Below are 20712 nucleotides of genomic sequence, written 5' to 3'. Positions count from 1 at the left end.
TCAACATATAGGCGTGAATGACAAATTCACCTTTAATTAACGCATAGTTTCATATTGTTATTTTCTAGTTTTAATTAACACATAATTACTTCCTCTGTTATTTATTAATCTTATAAGGTGTTTCAGATATTACATTAATTGGATCTGCTAGTTTTGAAAATTCTTATAATTCTGAATCTACTGATGTTTTTTATTCCTATGCCATAGTTGCAAGAAGATTGTTTTTGTTTTGCATGCTTTAAATTAAAAACAGATCACTTTCTTTCACAGGCTCTGCAGCTGATCTTTGTAAAATGGCTATGGTGAAGATTTTTGCCTCTGTTGTCATTTCTCCGACTTTAACAGCCAGGTTAGTAATGAATGACTGCAAAACTGTTTGGTTTTAAAACAAAATTAGTTGAAATGAATGTGTTTCTGGCATTTTAAGCAGCTCTAGAACGACCATGTGTACCTCTGAATCTCTTAACAAGCAAGGACGTGTGGAATGGTTTTATACATTTAAAGTTACATCTTTGTGCTTAAATGGTTGGATCTGTAAATGCATCCCAAGGCGCTGAAGTGCCCTGGGGTCATTTAAACTCGGTCAGATCTAATTTAGTAGTAGTTCTGCACCTTTGAAATCAAGCCCACTGATCATATCCTTCCTGTATTTTGAGTGTATTGTACAGTGGGAATTGAACATTCAATGGGCTGGGAAAAAACCAGGAATCCGGAAACCAGTGCTCAAGCAAAATAAATGAACATTTTTTTTATTCTTGTATAGATGGCTTTCTTTAAAGAAAAGCTTGGCCATCGTGATTCTCTTGTGACTACTCAGAGCTAGGTAGGAGGTCACAGAATGTCCTCAAAGAGTTTTATGCCAATAGCAGAAATAATGAAGTCTACTTTTCCTGTGGAGAAGTTGGTCCAGACAGCCAGTGACCATTATTATTTGCTGCAATAGAAAGAGACTTTGAAGACAAACATGTAGAAAAATCCCCAAATAACTGGTTTCTCGTCTTTGGTAATGCTGTGTCAAACAATCCAGTAGAACATGAATTGGCACAGTGGAAGTTCAGACAAAAGCAGAGACAGCAAGTAGTGCAGAACATCAGTGTTTCTCTTGTCATCTAGAAAGGGTCATAACAATGTAGCTGCAGCAATCATGCATTAAGGACTTTTGTGAATGTTTAGCTCAGTGAAATAGAGTTTGGCTTTCCAAATGTACTTGGCAATTATGGGTATTATCTAACCCTGTAAGTTATCTGTGTGTGTTAGTGTGTGTATCATTTACATAGAGCAGTGTTGTCTTATTTGACCAATGTTTGAAAATATAATTTCTAATTACAAATATAAGTTCTATTTGTTGAATTCAAAGTTTGACTCATTCCTATGCTAAAAAACCCCCACCTTCTGAGTGACTCTTAAATGTTCTTGCAACTTTTTAAGCAAAATACCATTGAACTATTAAAAAAAAAAGTAAGTGGCCCACTAGTACAAATCTCAAAGGGGAAATTGTTCTTTGGTGGAGATCCTGCCTGCACTCAGACAATGATGCATTTATGTATTAAATGTTGGATGATGCACTATCACATATTGCATTGTACGCTTTCAGGCAGATTGTCTGCACTGATTGTAATTCATTTTGCTACCTGAGTTGAATGAGGGGCCCAGAATCTGTTGGCTGTGGCATGGATGAAAATTTCTGCAGCAGTAGCAGGCATAACTCTGAGTTAGATGAGTGCTAGAGGAGCAGCCAACAGCCTTTAGCGGAGGAGGTAAGAGGAGGTGGTGAGAGGGCAAAGAACATACTCCCTTCTGTAGCTCCTGCCTGGCACACAGATCTGTAGGTTCAGTAACTGGCTGTTTGCTGTAGTTCTGAGAAACCCAAAGCTTTTGCTACTAATGTCATGTCTGATAAAGCTTGTGAATGTTCTCTTCTCTCAACAGAAAATTTTACTTGGGTTGTTCTTTCTCAAAACTATTTCTTTTAAAGAAATAGTGTCACCAAATTGCTAAGGAGGTAACAGACATGGGGAAGTATTGGTGCTGTACATGTTGCAATTCCTGGTGTTGTGAAAGCATAGGGGAATGGCTACACCAGATAACAGAAAAATATCACTGCCTATCCTGCTTGTTCCTATCATAAATGTCACAGCTGGGAAAGACCAACACTGCAAGGGCATTTAAAAAGGATAGACTGTTTTAAACAGGAGTTTTGAACTTCTGCCAGTGATTAACAAATGGATGGCTTTGCTAGAGGAGAGTGTTTTAACAGTCAATAATGGCTCCTTGCTGTAATATTTAGTAGGTACTTACAGGCCAGGCTTGTCAGAAAAGCACAATTAATGCCTTGGTAAATTCTGCAAGCACTTCCCTGCCTGGACAGTGGCATTGGAAAGCATCAGAAGGACCTTGCCAAAAGAATATGGGACTGAAACTTGAAATACTGTGTTTCTGCTTGTCTGCCAGGTGACATTCAGTTAGTTATTTTTTCACTGGTCTGTTTCTCAATTTTCTTATCAGTCAGGTCAGGGTAATGATCCTAACATCCTTTGTAAAGCCTTTTGAAAAATATTGTTGAAAGGAAGCGTGGACATAATTGGTGCTATTGTAACAGTGGGAATGCACAGTAGCTCTTCCAAAATGAGAAATACAATCAATCTCCTATTATCACCCCATCAGATCATATTCATTCCAAAGATAGCACACTACTATCTTTTCTTCTATCTTTATCCCCTTGTAAATATCTTTATTTCCCTGTTAGAATTTCTAATTTTGGAAACAGGGTTTTCACTTTGAACAGCATATCAAAGAGAAATATCATTTTTACATGCTTTAGATGTGATTATGAACATTTGCACTGAGAGACAGTATCCTCTTAAGCATAGCTAAGTTTTGGCTAATGCTCAACATTTTCTCTTCCTTACCTTTGAAATAAAGAAAAAATAATTCTAAATAAGGTCTTACAGTTTTTACTGTTAGTTTGCAGGTATGTTTGCAGTCTTCACTCACAACACTGCATTCATTGTTCCTGTGCTGGAGGCTTGTTCAGCAGTGAGCAAACTCTGATCCAATAGCGTGAAGCTTCATTTTTGTGTGACTAGCAGTCAGTAGATTTTCAGTTAATGTTTGCACATATGATACTGTATTTGGAAGTCAGGGGAAGGTAATCAAGTTACATTTTCATGATGCTTCATCAGAGAGGCGTTCTTGATGAAACAGAATATTCCACTGTGACTGATCAATTCTGTCAACTAGCAGTCTCATTTTTCTCTTTATGTTTCTTCATCTTTTAACTCAAATATCAGCCTAGCAGCTTATGCAGTGGACAATAACAAGCCAATCAGTTACTTGGAAGCAATTTTACAGAAATCAGGAAAAGTAGTATTAAATGTAATACATATGATACAGATCTAATATTAGTACGGCTTGGTGGCATCAGTGTTAACATCCCTGCATTTTGTGTGGCGCTGACAAGTAATCAAAATTTCTTGAGACTTCTGTTTTACCTAGATCTTTCTTAAGATATTCTGCTGCTGCTGGCCAAGTTGCTCACTGAAAATATGCTGCTGACATAAATTATTTAAGTGCCAGCTTTTACCTGTCTGATGCAATCCACAGAACCTCTATAGGATGTTTCCTGCAGGCAGATGATAGCAGAGAAACTTCTGAAGTGAGATCAAGGCTTACAGTAGCAGCTGAAAGAAAGATTTATGGAACTGGTGAGAGTGCAAAGGTACTCGGTGAACTCAGATGGACAGTTGTAGTTCTTTTCAGTGTTTAAAACATCACTGCAGTGACAATCATGTGGAAACTTGGTGAGAAAGAAAGATGCTGGCGAATTGTGGAAGAATTGCTGCCTATAGCATTGCTTGTACATATTATCATTTTGTAAGCTGAAGAAGCACTGCTGTTGCCCAAAGTCTACCTGGTACTACATGGACTTCTCAGAAAGTCATTGAAAATGACAATATCTCAGCAAGATGCAGATGAATTTTAACAAGTCTACAGAACTGTTGAGTAATTTGATGTGGATCCACCAATTCTGCTTTTGCGCCAAATTATTGTTCCTTCGGCGCCGGATCTGTGCCACAAACACACAGCTTTACTTCTCAGCATGTCTGGATCCTAGTTAAAGAGACAGGTTCAACCACAGGCCAAATATAAATGAGTGATCTGAAAAGGAGAAGCCATCAGGAAATAAAAGCAAAAGGTTTATTTTCTTGGTCCCAGCTGCTGTTCAAAAGCAGTGGATGTTGGAGTTTTGTATGTCTTCCTCAAGGAACAAACACCTTAATCAACCTAATGATTTTCTGTGCTGGTGAGCTGTAAATGCAACTCACTTCTAGAGATAGCTAAATTAGTTAGAAACAACTCTTATTTCCCAGAACAAGCATTGTGTTATATGACCTGGATTTTTTTTCAGATAGAAGTCATTTGCTAAATCACAAATGATTCATTTCTTGGAAGTGGTTTCAGTTTTAGTATAACACAAGAATCTAGAGGCATTTTTATAAGGCGTGTAGGGATTCAATCATTATTACTTTGTAAACTGCTTATAATCTGTCAGACTCATACAAGAGGACATACTAATAAACCCAACTTCTTGATTAGATCATAGTTTCAAACAAATACATTGAGTAAAATTCTTAAGGCTGCTGCTACATGTGTTGATCTTTAATTCTGGATGTAAATATTCCATCCCTTTATCTGTTTCTTCAGGAGTTAAAGAACTGTTTTCACTCATGTTTCTTCTCTAGCAGTTAACCAGGATTTTCAAATAAATGCTTTTTGCTCTGGTATTCTGCCCACAATTCCCACTCAGTATATGCCCAAAATTTCCACCCAGTTAATGGATTAACTTTAGCAAGATGGTTATCTTTTATCCTTAGACAAATACTAGAGAAATTGAACCATAAGGAAAAGATAAGTATTGGATTCTGCTTGAGAGGAGAATAAGATTGTTGTTTCACAGACAAATGCTTTTGTTTCTGTAGCAGAAGGAAACTTCCCAGGTCGTATTGCACTCTCCGTAGCTGCTGTCCAATATGGAGCTCTTTGCCTCCCAAAGTAGCCAAATAACACTGAATTTCTAGGCAAGCTGTAACTTAGAATAATCATCACTTTCCTCAAGCAGCCAAAGCAGTCTTTTTCATATATCCATCCACAAGATGGTGAGCTGTTACCTGAACACTTCATACTCAGTGAGCCAGAGCAAGTCAGAGTAATTTATTCTTTATAGAAAGAGCTAAATATATTTAACATGCTGAAATATCACAGCCAAAAGGGACATGCATGATGTAGCAGGCTTTTCACTATTCTTTTATGTAAGACATTCAATGCAAATAAATATATTTCATTTATAAAACCCTTTTGTAGGTCACCTTTTAGATTGGTATGTTTTCAAACATTTTGGATACATACAAAAATTCTATTCTCTTTAATTAGCCATCTGTTCAGTTTCCCACTCTTCATGATATAGCTGCTGAGAAAACCCATTTCACAGGCTTGCTGGATTTTTATGGTTAAAGTATTTTGGTCTTTATCAAGAAAACATTGAAAGAGGTAGCTTAAAGTTAATGCAAGTAACATCTAGGCAGGCATGATGTATCTTGAGCTATAACTTTTGATATTACCACATTAGGAATCCTGATAGGTACAGCTTCAAAAAAAAATTTTAGAAAGGGAAAATTCTACAAAATATTACAAAATTCTAATAATCTTGTTCCTTATTTACATGACAATAGGCATCTGCCCACTGGAATTTGTGTACTTCTGTGGGGAAACTGTGGCACAATTAAATAACAGGTAGTATTAGTAGTATCAGAAAATAAATGGTGTTTCAGTATAGGGAATGTAGATATTTCTAAGAGGAATTGGATCCAACTTCCATCTGGTCCATTATTGCTGAGTGTGGCCAGTAGCAGATGCTTCAGGAGGGAGGTGTAAGATTTGTAGAAGAATAGCTTGTCTGTCTGAAGATTTTCATCTTCCTTTGCTTGTGGGGATGAGTCTTAGGTTCTGAAATATAAGATTGAAAAGTCCTTCCACGAAATCATTGTATATCGTAGTTTCTAAGTGTTCTTGAAATCCATGCAAATGTTTGTTACACGAGCAGCCATTCTGACTTTTTCTGGTGAAATGTTGCATTACATGCTTTTAAGTCAATATTTTATTTTATTAAATATTAGTTTATTAAGTGTGAATGTGTCAGTTTTTCAAGTGATTAATTTTTTTTTTTTTAATATGAAACTTATTTCCATTTGTTTTTTGGTTTTGGTGGCTTGGGTTTGGGGTTTTTTTTCATAATCTCCCATTTGTCTGATTTCAAAATATACCTTAGTGTTTTTATCTTTTTTTTTCCCCTAACCACTTAACAGGTTTTATACTTTTTGGTTTTATTTTTAAACTTATCTTTATAGACAAAGCTTGTAACTGTGTACTCCCTTCTCTGTGATTTTGAAGTCTCCCATTAGGCATTTATTAGTTTCAAATTCAAAACAAAAATTCTGATGTTACTAGTTGGATTATTATTTTATTGATTGATTTATTATATCAGAAAAAGGGAGTAACATAGGATGAGAGACAAGGATATTAATATTTGGGATATAAAATCTGATACTGTTGTATGACCTTAGTTTCAGTGATCAGAGACATTGTGCTTTTTTAAATAAGATAAAAACCTTGTTGGAATAGAAAGTGAGAAATATTTTTAAAATACTTTAGAAAATATTCTAGAAAATATTTTTTAAAAATATTTCAAAATGTTTGGTTTGCTACCAAGTGATCATTAATGCCCGATTTAAAGTGGGGTACTTTTAGTAACTTTTTCATGTTTACATTTTTATTGCTTATATAAAAACTGAACAACTTAACCACTAACATTGTTTTAAGTTCTTAAGATATATTACAGGATTTTTTTCACTAGAATTTTTACTCAAACCATTAAGTTATGATGGATTTCAAATAATTCCTTTTCTTCACTCCTTCTTCAAAGAGAAACCTTTTGCCTTTGGAAATCTCTTGTTCAGATATGATTTAGTTCTCAGTATGTCTTCAAGTTAGAAATAAAATATGTCATTTGTGAGGGAAATTTTACACTGGAGTGCTCTAGTTCAGAATCAGACAACCTGTGGCCAGGTGCTGCACCATTTTTTTTCTGAAGATGTAGAAGTATCCAACAGGAACCATCTTAAACTTTAGTCTGGGCTCTCAGCCTGGCTCTTGGTCAGAATAAGCTGTCTTTGATTCCTTACAGAATTATAGTATCAATTAGGTTGGAAAAGACCTTTAAGATCTTTGAGTCAAGCTATGTTATGCATGATGATCAAACCCTCTTATTTAGAGCTTTTCCAGTTGCCCAATTTTAAACCTTATTTTAATTTATTTTCTACTCAAATTCTTAAAACAGACAGCTCGATGTAATAAAGAATCATAGAACCAGTTAGGTTGGAAAATACCTCTAAGTTCATTGAGTCCAACTGTTAACCTGGCATTGCCAAGTCCACCACTGAACTGTTGGTGTTTTATATTCTGTATCATCTTCCTACAGACCAGTCTGGAAAGCTAAACCATGTTATGCTTTGGGTGTGTTGTTAACAGCAGTAAAAATTTCCCTGCTGATGCAAAAATGCATCACAAAAATGTAGAGAGGGTTAATCTCTGCCTAACTTCAGGTAGCTGTTTTGGGAGGTGGCACCCCCACAAAGTCAATGCACAGAGCTGGGGTTTTCCAAGTGTGAGTTCAGAACATCTAGGTCAGAACCAGCCTTAGTCCCTTGTCTGTAGAAGAAGCATGAATTTAATTAGTTTGAGCATCTCTTGGCACATTCTAACATCCTGAAACACTGCACATCACTGTTAAAAACCTCCTTCTGATAAAGGCTATGGCAATCTTGTCTTTTTTTAACCCCTTGCCTACACTGGCCTCTTCCAGTGAATATACCTACACTGGAGCCTGCAGCATGTCATGCCAGAGTGCTCTAGTTTCAAGTTTAGACAGAAACTTGTTTCCTTTAATGATAAAGAAAAATACAGCTGCTCACTGATAAGGTAACAGCTGTTTCGTTGAGTTCAGTTCAATAGTGTACTTATTTCTAGATGTTTGAAGTAGTCATGTAAAGCTTTGCAATTCTGTACTTTAGAACAGAGGAGTCCAGACCTGGAATATATTAATTTACAGTAACAAACAAAATCCTGATAAGGTCTTTTATTAGACAACTGGCCTGGTACTACAGAAAAATGAAAAAAATCTTTTGAGAACAGTTTGATTAGTTTTGGCATATATAATTCATTAATATGATTATGATATAGTAGTGATAGCTGGGCAGATCCATTGAAGGCCTGAGAAGTTTAGTATCTGTGTTACTTTATAGGAAACTGGAAGAATGATCAATGTAGTGCTAAGAAAATGAAAAATATTTTCTTTTTTAAATTCTATAGTGCAGCATAATAGTTTCAGATGGTTATTGTATTCTGGGCACACTAAAGTGGTGTCAAAAGCCATGTTCAGACTGGCAGTCACAGAAATATTTCTGCATTTGAAGGGTCAGGCCGTAGCATTATTTCTAGTTACACACCACTGGCATGCTCAGATGCAAGTCGCATTTCTCTTCAAGGGAAATCATATGTGTACTCATCAAAAATCATGCCTAATTTTCAGTCAGGTAAGAACAGAGTTAATAAAATCCTAGTTTCTAAATCAAAGGCATTCTTATCATCTGTAGAAATAAAAATATACTAGTCTCTGCCTGGTTTGCAGTTTCTAATCCAGTTGGCCGTACCTTTTAGCACGAGATAATGAGAGGAGCTTGCTATTGCAATATTCCTTCAAAGTGAAGAGGATTCAATTAAGCTATTAAGCAAAAGTATAGGGACTTTTTCAAACTTCTTTCACTCAGAATCTGCAGTGGCTGGGTGGGTGCATGCAGGGGAATGGTGAAAGCTGTAAATTTTGAATGTACAAATTGCTTTGATTTTTTTTCTTTCATCTTTATTGATGTCAAATTGAATGCTTCCTTCTGTGGAACAGCATATTGCATGCAAGTGTTATTACAGCAAGCCTGAAAAAATACAGGTGGCCTTGTACTGTAAGACCAGAATCCATTACTTTTTTGTGAAATGGGTAAGAAAAAGAGAAAAAACATCATCAAAAAATATGTAACTTGTTTGATGAACATTAAGGAAGAAATAGTGTATACTATTTCACTTCTTGGCATGAATCTAGGAAATCATGTTTAGCATTAATTAAATCTTCTGTAATATCTTTCATTTGAAAGTAGAAGTGTGTTAGAAATACTGATTTCTTAGATCTCACAATTATTGTTCCCGTTTTCTAACTGAATGGGCATTGCTTAGGAGAGCAGCAGAGCTAGACAGAGAACCAGCAATGCCAACTTCTAGTTCTGTATTTAGCAGAGAGAACATTGTCCTGAACTTCAGTTTAATCACCAGATGTGCAAGATGGGGCAGATGTAACTCTGCAGTTCCGTGCAGTTCCTGAGATAACTGGCGGTATAACTGAGCTGATGGACTGTGCTGTTCAGGATGATGTGGGTGAGAAACAGGGTCCTTTAGCCCAGATGGAGACCCAAGCTAAAAGAGCTGGGCTGCCTGGTGAACTGGAGCCCGTAGAGTTGTATCAAGTCTATTTTGCTGTCCAGAGAGAAAATTTGAGTTAATTTACATTACTTCCACAGGTTTTCAGGCACACATAAGGTAGCACTTAATTGTGGTGCAGCCCTGCTCCTCCTGTTTTACTTTTAGCATGAACGTGAGGTGATCAGTTGTTACAATGCTGCGAGGTTTTGAAAATCCTATTCTTCCATTCCTAAATCCTGATAAATTTATGATGAAGTTTTTATGTATACTGTAAGTTCTTCTAAGAAAGGACTTTTCCTTACCAAATATTCAGAATATATGGTGCTCTAATCCTGACTGAAGGCATGAGACACTACTCTGGTACAAACAATAACCAGTCTATCGTGTTTTTATTGAACTGGTTTAATGAATGCAATTATTTTCATTTATTAGATTGATTCACTGTCTATTAATCTTTAATATTCACTGTTCTGATTTATACCTTTTACATGTCATTTGAATGGTTACGAGGACATTCTTGCTTTAATTAATTTACTTGAATTAGAAATTACAACTTTTTATGTAACTGTATTCTCTTGCTACAGATGATCCTGGTCTTTTAATCTTTTTCTTTTTTGTGTCCTGTGTCCCAATTTCCTATTAGAAATATGTTAATCTGTTTCACTCTGCTTCTGACTGTGTTGTACATGACTAATAATTTAAGGTCTATTATTAGAGCTTACCACACTGTTAGTCAATGTCACATTGTAATTTAAGGCAGCGTGAAACTATCTTAAGAAGCTGTGAAAAGTTATAAGTCATAACCATATTGATGGTTCAGCCATTGGTAAAGAATTATTTACTTGAATAACTGCTATTATTAAGAAAAGGTATTAAGAAAAGTCTACAAGTGACATTTAATTTAAATCATGGAATCACAGAATGGTTTGGATTGGAAGGGACCTTAAAGACCACCTTGTTCAGCCCCTTGCCATGGACAGGGACACCTTCCACTAGACCAGGTTGCTCCAAGCCCCATCTAACCCAGCTCTGAACACTGCCAAGGATGGGGCATCCACAACTTCTATGGGCAACCAGTTCCAGTGCCTCACCACCCTCATGGGGAAGAATTTCTTCTTTATATCCAGTCCAAAAAATAAGCTATATTAACGAAACATAGTCTCTCTCAATAATTCGTTGCATTTTTCTGCAAATTATGTTGGTTTTAAGTAATGCCTTGTCATGCCATCAAATCCCTGAGTGACGTTTATAAGTTAGCAAGCACAATTTGGGCTTACAACCGTGGCCTTTATGTTTCCAGAATATGGGGAGCGGCAATTCTGTTAAGTCCATTAATTATTTTTAAATTTTCTTTGGATGTTTATTTTTACTTTAACTTATCCCTGAATGAAAAGCACTGTTAAAATTTTTTTGCATATGTTATCTGATGTCTCTGAAATTTTTCAGGTTAATTGCCCAGATCCATGATGAATTGTTGTTTGAAGTAGAAGATTCTCAAATCGAGGAATTTTCAGGTAAATACAATCTCTCTTGCTCTTTCCCTCCCACCCCATTTTTACTCTCTATATCCTGTGATTTCTCAGAGAATAAAGAACTTATGTAGCAAGAATAAACACACTGATTCTCACAATTAAGAAAATGTATACTAAGCAGATTTTTCTGAATGTTTTCCACCACTGGCTCTTATGTAGATAAAACGTGATATACTCATTTGGAATTCATTACCGTGCTTATTTGTGTTTAGTTTTTTTATCAAGATTCCATCACCCACTGTGTGAATCCTGTAAAAGTAAGTAATATTTCCTCTAAGGTTTTAGAAGGAAATAAACCAGTTTGAAGTACTGAGGCCTGTTACACAAAGAAGCATTAATGTAAGGTTATACTAGACTGTAATTTTTAAGTTAGTTTACTGCTTTTTTATATTAAGAAACCTTCATGATGGCACTCTCAAGGTTAAGGTTAGTAAAAGTTCATGCCTTTGGCTTACTTCCAGACATTATTCTGTAAGCCAGAGTTTGTCTCAGCATCTGGTACAAATATAGCAAGCAAGCGAGGGCACATAGCAGACTGTTGGGTCTCTTCTCTGTTAAGCAGTGGATTTATTCCTGTAGGCACCAAGTGTTTATTCACAAACTTTGGTCTAGTTTGACCAAAGCTCAACAGTATGTTTGGCTAAACCAATTAGCATAATGTCACAAATATTTTAAATGAACCAATACAAGAAATATCTTCCATTATAGCCTAAGCATTTAATAAAAAATTAATTTCACCTTCCCGTGCTGCGTTCATTTGAACAGTGCAATTTGCTATATTAGTCTCATTTCATCACTGATCCCTCTTGTGAGTATTAGTTCAAAATGAGAACATTAAACCTCTATCTAATCTAAACAAGCTACCTGGGAAATATTTCAGCTCAATATATTCAGGGCATTATAATGAATTAAGTTAATATATTAACATTTGACTTCTAAATACAGGAATTAAAATCTGATTTAAATTTAAAAAAAATTATACGATTTATTGGAGATTGCAATATCTGTTCAGAAAAGGCAATGTCTAAAAGTGACATAATTTCAGAGTTAGGAATCGTAGTGTATTGAAAGAGATCTGTAGGACAGCATAGAAGGATTTTTATTATCTTATTTTCCATCAAATTGCATTAAGTATAGAGCTAATATTATACCCAAAAGATAAAAATTTTTCATGGTTGCTTATACATATAGAAAATCATAGATTCTGCCCTCCTTGGGTCAAATTCAGATCTTCATTACTAGTGTGAATTTGTAGCAAATTCCGAAAAATCAGTATTTTCAAGTGTAACAGAAAAAACCTCCAGCTATTGTATGAATAATAGTAATACATTATCCCACTATGGAAACATGATGACTGGAGGCTTTTTTCTGAAGATACAAAAAGAGTGCAGTTCAAATACTCAAGTTTAAAGTATGTACTGCACAGTAATTAGTTTCCTGATCTCCAGGTGTAGCTACAATGTGCAGGAAAAGCATACCTGTAAATTCCTTGTTGTGCTTCAAAGTTATCACCCTGTAATTGAAGTTGCTAAGATGACCTTTAGAAAATGGACCTGGGCAGTCTAGAGGTCCGAGATACCTTGGAAATTGTCATTGCACTTAACATAGGCTGCTAAACTTGGGTGTTCAAGATGGAAGTTTGTTTCATTCTGCTGACTGAAGATTGATTTTTCAATTTGTCTCTACTTTGCCCTAAGAGGCAAAGAAAAAAAAAAAATTCTGCATCACAGGAACTTTCAGATATACTCCTGTCAGAACAGAAGAGTGATAACTTGTCTTATTCTTTACAAAAAAGACCAACCTGAGACATTGATTTCCTTCCTCTTTATTCATCCCTGGGGGGGCCTTACTTGGAGTACTGCATCTACTTCTGGGCTCCCCAGTACAAGACTGGAGCGAGTGCAATGAAGGGTCACAAGGATGATGAACACACTGGAGCATCTCTTCTATGAAGACAGGCTGAGAGATCTGGGACTGTTCAGCCCAGGGAAGAGAATATATACATATAAAAAAAATACATATATACTGTATATATATGTATATATGTATATCTGGAGGAAGTGGTGGTGCCCAGTGACAGGACCAGAGGCAATGGGCACAAACTGAAACACAAAAGGTTCTCTCTGAAGATCAGGGAACACTGTTTTACCCTGAGGGTGACTGAGCACTGGCACAAGTTGCCATGAGAGGTTGTGGAGTCTCCATCCTTGGAGATGTAAAAAAGCCATCTGGACAAGGTCCTTGGCAACCAGCTCAAGGTGCCCTCTCTGAGCAGCAGGGCTGGACCAGGTAACCTCCAAAGGTTCCTTCCAGCCTCCCTGCCTCTATTTTCCAAATAGTTCTGCTACTGGTAGAAGAACTAACCTAAGGTGTCTTAAAAGGGTCCAAAGCTGGTGCTTCTTCAGTGTCATTAATGAGGATTTAATACGATCTGAATAGGCAGAGAAAGGGTGTATCTGCACTAGCATCTTACTTCCAGTCGGAAGTACATGCTGAAGCAGATCTCCCTATTGTCCCAGTCCATGGTGTGAACAGTTTTGGTTCACATCACAGAGCATTCTGAGAGCAGTTGACCTAGATTCCTTTCAGATGAAACTAAATAGGAACACTCTTTTCTCCTAATCTTTTCCAATTATTTCAGGAGCTGCTGATTGAGGTAACAGATTAGATATCTGAGTGTTAAACCAAGGAAGTGTCAGTAGGATGTGTGCTCCTAATTCACTTAAGTGCATTGAAAGTCTAAATATGGTTTTCATCTCTTTACCTAAAGTTCTTTCACCCTTTCTTAAAATCCTTACTGTTCTTACTTTTATTTGCCAATATTCTTTAGCGGTCAGCTTTGTCTTCGCATATCTAATGAGCTTTTGTCCATTCAGAAACTTTAAATTACAGAATCTGCTGACTTGCAGTTTCCAGCCTGCAGTTTAATGATCCAGAGAGAAATCTCAGTTGTACAGTCACAAAGCTCAGTAAAGGCAGACGTGGACTTAAAGCTAAAGAGCAGTGTTTGAGGGTTTTAATAGATTACACGTCAGTGCTGTGTTATTCACCAGCATTTAATGTGATCCAAGAAGCACTGGCCTACTATTCAGTATGTTTGCATTCTGATTCCATTCATGCTTCTGATCTACTTTTTCAGGAAAGCAACAACAAATATGTCTCCTTTTTCTTGTTTGTAGAATGGATATAAAACTTAAAATATTTTTAAGACTTATAAATGAAGAACATAAGGTAAATAGTAATATTTAATTAGATCATAGTGCAGGATATAAGCCTTCTCAGCAGCATTTCCATGATGGAAGTGTCTTTTTTGAATTGTTTCACAACATTAAAATGTCCATTTGCTTCTAAGACTTCCCAGCTGAAAATTGCCACAAGGGATTGTAATATTGGTGCTTTCTTTAGTCTTGCTTAGGACTTCATATGCTCCAATAAGAATTTTCCGTACTTTTAAATATACAGAAATCCCATGTATAGTGTATCTAATAATGCACAGATGATTTGGAATCCTTTGAATCTAATAAACAAGAGGCAAGCAAAAATTGTTCTTTTTTTCTTTATCTACTTCTGCACAAAATACTGCATTAGGTGGGTCATCACAAGGTCTTATCTGCATTTTGGAAGGATACCTTCTTCAAAAGGAATCCATCATCTGCAGTTTTATAGAACACATATGGCTCACTCTCAATGGACAAGGCAGAGCATCATTTATTTATAAGAAGGTTTTGACTGTCCAAGCTTTGACATACTTTGAAATACAATGAAGCACATACTACTCTGAATGGTGCAATTTTCATCAAAGATGTGGCATATTATTTCCCTCAATTCTCTGTTTGGGGCAAGAACATGACAGCAAAAGAGCTTTTTAAAATACTAATTTCCTATTAGAGGGTGCTTGGGAAGTTCAGATCAAAACATTTGGCAGAAATTTGTTTGGCTTGGGCAGAAGACTCTCAGCTTTACCATCAATAATCTCGCTGGTTTCTAGCCAGCTTGCCTGTCTGGCTTCCTCACATCTTGAGCTTTCCAGCACCCCAGGAAGTAGAAAGGCAGATGATGTTATGGGAATGCCAAAAACTGGGTTCTTGGATCTGGGAAGGCTCAGCATCTCTGAGTCCTGAAGTCTGTGTAATCAGGTAGACAATCTGTCCCCAAATCAGACTGTGAGTCTGTGTAGAGGCTCTGGAAGAGTATTTAGGAATGGCAGAACCCAATTTTTCATTTGGTGGGGACTGTTTCTGACACTGCTGCTCCATGCTAAGTTTGAAGTGCCTCGTTGCCCTTGGATTATGCTGAATGCATTACAGCTAGAAGGGGGATACACTTCGTGGTGAAGGAAAGCAGAATAATTTTTTCTTTTTTTAAAGTACAGGGATACCTGTAGTTACATCTGTAAAATCTGGCTTCTGTGTGTGTTCTATAAATAGCTGGTGAGTTTGAAAGGTGAACTTTGCCAGTGGCAGTTACTGTGGATTCTTCCGTGTCTTTCTGCCTGCTAAATTGCATCCATTAGTGATAATTAAATGAAAGATACTTGGTACTTGAAATAACATCTTTTTGTAGAAATTTATGTATTCCAGTGTGTTGTGTTCAATATCACAGTGCATTAGAGTAATTTTTAAAGGTTTTTTTTTAGAACTCATTTATAATTATACCGTATTGATAGAATTGAAGAATTTCTGCATCTGTTCTTATTTTTGGTACATGTACAATGTAGAGTTTGAAACAATTTTTCTAATATTTTACCAGGTATAAGAACACCGAAATGACCAGTCTAAGAAAAAAAAAAATCAAGATAAATTAAGCCTATTTACTTTGCTATTAAGATCAGTTGCTACCTAAAGAACAGTATCTTATACTTCTTTTAAACATCTGCCAGTACACATTTTTGGCTCACATACAAGTTCCATGAAATTTCTTTTTTTTTCTGCTACAATTTTATGCTTACTGGGTACTGAGGCAGCTGCATAAAAATGTGCACATGTTCAAAAGGGGACTGCAGTAACAGAAGAACAAAAGAATGAACTGGTCATCACAAGTTAGTGACATTTTCTGTCCTCTGCGCTGCCTTTTTCTAACTTGAAAAACACTGGTGCGTAAACTAAAGATGCCTCTAGATAGCTTTCAATTTGCAAAAATCCCTGTTCCATAGATCATATGTCTGGCCAGCTTTGACATGTTTCTGGAGTCATAATTTCATAGGTGAGTGCACTTGAAAAATGTCTTCAGTTCGATAGGGACAAATAAGCTTTTGTTCCACAGCAGGCATGCGTGTCTTTTCTTTGTTCCTATTCACAGCACTTTCAATAAGCATATTTATTCTGGTCAGTATCAAGAAAACCTAATATTTGTTAAAACATATGTTAAAATTTCAGTTCCTCTATAATCTTTTAACTTTGCTGTCAGCTTTTTTTATATATAATATTTTAGTGCGCATACTTAGCACTTACAAAGCATTTCAAGATGCCTATAATCAACAACTCTTCTAATTGCTGACTATGGGTTTTGAGAGTTAAGTTGCAAAGATTGGGAGAACAGCATTTTACAGATGCCATTGCAGTATATGGCTGGCTGTAAAGGAATGTTTTAAAATTAATAATTTATGTGCCCCAGATATACTAGATTCTTGACTGAGCAGAAATAATCATTATCCCCAAAGTTTCCAGAGTAAATCTTAGAAAAGAAACAAAAAATTAAGAGTGGTAGAGACAGATCTATTAAAATGCTGTGGTTCTGTTTTTTAGCGACTATACTAAAATGTAGATGAGATAAAGAAGATAGAGTTGTGGATGTCTGATTATTTATTCTGAACCTGGAGAAAGAGGGAAATTTTCAAGGAGATTTGAGAAAGTAGAGGGAGAATCAGATATTATGTACATGGGACTGAAGGGGTCCTCTCCTGTGATTACATACCCCCATGCCATATGGTCTCTTTTATTAATTATATTCTTCATATGAAAAATTACTACCACTATTCCAGAGTTTTGTCTCTCCAAAATCTAGACCTTTAAATTTCCAGCCTAAAGGTATTCAGCCACTATGCCTATTTTTTTTTGTGCAAATACTGTAATGTAGTTGAAATGCTTCCTTCTTCACTGTTTACTGTCTTAGCAGACCACTGAACAGGAATGACAATCCAGCTGCTTTTTCTTGATATTTGCAAAGGAGTGGTTTCAAAAGGTTGAAATGCAGGCACAACAACTTCAGATTGCTTGAAATGAATGGCTTTACTATGCCACCCACTAAACTCTGGGTAGAGAAGAAGTCAGTGTGACATGAGAAATAGAACAGGGAGCTGAACTGACAGAAAAAAAAGGAAAAAAGAAAATGAAGCAAACCCATGGAGAGGTTTTTAACGGTTGTCAAAGTGAATGAGGAACCATTGGGTTTGTTCACTGATGTGGCCACATTAATCTGTGCATTTTAAAATTAAGAGTATTTAAGAATGCAGCAGAATTCTGGTGGTGCCAGATGCCTTAGAGCAAAACGTGTGTGAACCAACAGAGAAAGCTGTTGCAGTCATTGCTGCCATCATGAATCCCCTTTTGGGGATAACAGTTAAATGGGACAGAACTAGTCAAATTCAGAGGTCTAGAGAACTAGGAGAAAACTGGTCTAACTCAGTGCACAGGCAGGCAGCACCCTTTGCCATACCCCTCACATCTTTCAACCCAGGAACTGATGCTGCTGACTCATGCTCCATCTTTTACTGTCTGTTGGAGCTCATTTTGTCAAGATGACCTATTCCTCCCATTGCCCAAATGCTCTATTGCTGTTTATTTCTCTAACACAAAAAATGTTAGGCTGCACAGAGTTGAGTATGCCCTTCATAAATGTCTGGTGGAACATACAGAGCTGAGTGGTTCTGCAAGGGAAGTGCAGAAATCAGGTGTTGTCCTCTCAAAAGTTTTGTGCAGTCATAGCTTGGAAAAAATGTTTACCCAGGACTGACTGGCAACACACTGAGCCTTCTGAAGGCATCCCACCTGGTTGGGGTGCCCCAGCACCTGCTGCATTGCTGACCTCCTGGAGCTGACAGCTTGTTGAAATTCAGAGTGGGCTTCTCAAGACAGAGGCAGCCCAACGCTCCTCTATTAATAGCCATGTTGACTTGGACTGGATTACAAATGAGTAATTATTTAGGCCAGCACTTCTCCTTTCACAATCTGTGGGTTGCAATGTTTGTTTGTGCGCTCCAAAATTGTTGCTCTCTCCCACACTGGACCATGAACTACTTCAAATCGAACGTGAACCAAGTCTACATGTGTAGCTGTATGTAGATGTGTCAACAAATATCTTGGTTTCCTCAGCTCTGGCACTTGATCTGCTGATTCTTTGAGTTACTGCATAATTCGGACTTCATGGAAAAGCTTATGACAGCTCATTAGCACACAAGTCTGAGTGAGCCAGCACGGTCTGAGGACTGTTCAGGTAGAAGCTGGTTATCCTCATCATTATTATCAAGCCAGCCTCAGTGTCAGTGATGTGACATGAAACGTTACAGACTGCTCTTCATTGCTGGCATCGTTAGAAAAGGTTTTGGCAGCAGCCAGAGCAACAACATCCACAGCTTCTTAAAGTTCTTGCCACTCCTTTGCCTCTAACCTCAGCTGCCAAAGAACCGTGATGTGCAGCGAGGGATAACTTCAAAGGAAGCTGCTCAGTAATCATGTGGGTTTCGCTCTAGCAGTTACCACCTCGTATCACAGACCCTGCTCTTTCTCAGGTCTGTGAGGCACATGACAGCATGCATTATTTAGTCATCCATCCTGTCAGAGCAGTGGAGGTTCTGGGGCCACCTGGTATTCCTATTTCACTTTCACTAGCCAAAAATTACTTCTTTTTTAAAAGCTGTTCATCCGTTGAATCTCTGTTTGATTTTTATTAGAACAGTATGTGTTGCAGCAGCAATCTTTATCAAGCAAAACACTAATTGGCAGGACCAGTGATGACAAATCTGATCCCAAATGATTGATTTGAAATAATTATAGATGCATTTGCATGGCAATAGTGAGCATAGTGTTATGGCATGATGAGTTGTTAAGTTACATGAATTGTACTGAAGTTTAATTGTTTAGAGTGCTGATAGCTCTGCTCTCCCACAGGGAAGAATTTTTTAAAAATTTGGCTCTGATCTTTTTACTTTGAAGAGTAAAATATTTTTAAAAGTTCAGATTCTTGTGGGTTTATTTTCTCACTTCATTTTTTAAAATTGAGCTTTATGGCTGCACAAGAGAATGAAAATGTATAAAATGTCATCAAACCAATAGTTACGAGTATTGAACTTGAAAACTGAGCACTCACACATGCTCTATATACCTTAATATGAAATGTAGTAGTGCTGTACTTCTTGATATATGGGATATATAAATTAAATAATTCTGCAAATTCTACCCTAAAATTCAATTTTAAAAAAGAAATTAAACTGTTCACAAGAGATAAAATATCTTTAAAATAAAATTCTTTAAAATAATCTGAAAAAGTTGCAAATGGTAGTTTTTTAATGCAGAAATGCAGGTATTATATAACAGAATTAAAGTGTGATTTTTTTTTATTTATATATAAGTATATCTATAACAATTCTAACATGGAAAATAAAGCTGTAAGTTTTTGAATTTACCTTACAGCATTGGTAAAAAGAACAATGGAGTCCCTGCAGCAAACCACAGCCTTGGAAGTGCCACTGAAGGTAGGGACAAGTCTGAATTTCCATTACTTTCTCAGGCATACTTGGCTTTGTATGTCATCATCATTATATTAGGAATATAGCAACAACTATTTTGCTTTTCACTTCAATTGTTTCATTTTCATATTTGCAGGTAATTGCTTTTTCAAGTTACTATAAAATTTCTAAAGGAAGATAACTGAAAGAAAGTACACTCCCTTTTGGAAAGTGAGATTGTCATAGCAATGCATATGGTAATTTAAAAATCTATTCCATTCATTGCCATCAAACTTCTGTTGGGTGTGGTATAGTGAGAAATACGCCCCGTTAGTAGGCTTTCTAGATGTACCAGGCATTCGTTACTGCTGAAAAAATATTGCAAAAGATCTTTCTTCAGTAATTTTCACTTAAAAAATGGGTTTATTTAACATTTCTGTGTGGATGCCTAACACAGACAAAAGCAGACAAAATTGCTGGTCATTGCTAAAAGTAGAGGTCATCACCTACCAGACCAACATCTGTAAAAAGTGAGGAGATAACTACACAGCTATCTATGTATTGGACCTAGCTGGAATTACATTATAAAATATACGTTACTAGACTGGTATCTGTCACTGTAGCCTACTGCTCAGCTTTTGTTGCTTGGTAAAAGACTAAAGCTCTTGGGAATCCCTAAACTTAAGTGAGCAACAGCCCAAGGGTTTCCAGTTGACAAATGGAGTACTTGGTGTTGCCAGGTCACTCAATCAGCAGTAATACTCGAAAAGATTCAGAGACAGAAAAACTTTATTCTAATTATTTCAGAAATGGTTGCAACATACAGACTTGCACTAATGGAAACAGTTGAAAAAGAAAAGTACTAGATAATTTGTCTTGTGTTTCTTCCTCCAGATCTTCTCTATCTATTGCAGCATTCCAGCTACTTTGTGAGGC

At 36.6% G+C, this 20712-nt stretch overlaps 1 protein-coding gene across 1 annotated transcript in view; it reads left to right on the top strand.

The window, feature by feature from the left end:
• POLN (DNA polymerase nu) overlaps window positions 1-20712 on the top strand; it is a gene marked incomplete at its 5' end in the record, with an annotated part of 81410 nt that overhangs the window by 57202 nt on the left and 3496 nt on the right. Inside the window, 3 exons of the mRNA XM_032109526.1 lie at window positions 271-349; window positions 11029-11096; window positions 19742-19803. Coding sequence (XP_031965417.1) covers window positions 271-349; window positions 11029-11096; window positions 19742-19803 — 209 coding nt within the window. The remainder of the gene's footprint in view (window positions 1-270; window positions 350-11028; window positions 11097-19741; window positions 19804-20712) is intronic.

The sequence above is a fragment of the Corvus moneduloides genome, chromosome 5 (genome assembly GCF_009650955.1).
Source record: "Corvus moneduloides isolate bCorMon1 chromosome 5, bCorMon1.pri, whole genome shotgun sequence".
Classification (NCBI taxonomy): Eukaryota; Metazoa; Chordata; class Aves; order Passeriformes; family Corvidae; genus Corvus; species Corvus moneduloides.
The sequence above is the reverse complement of the archived record's forward strand: the minus strand, read 5'-3'. Positions and strand labels throughout refer to the sequence as shown.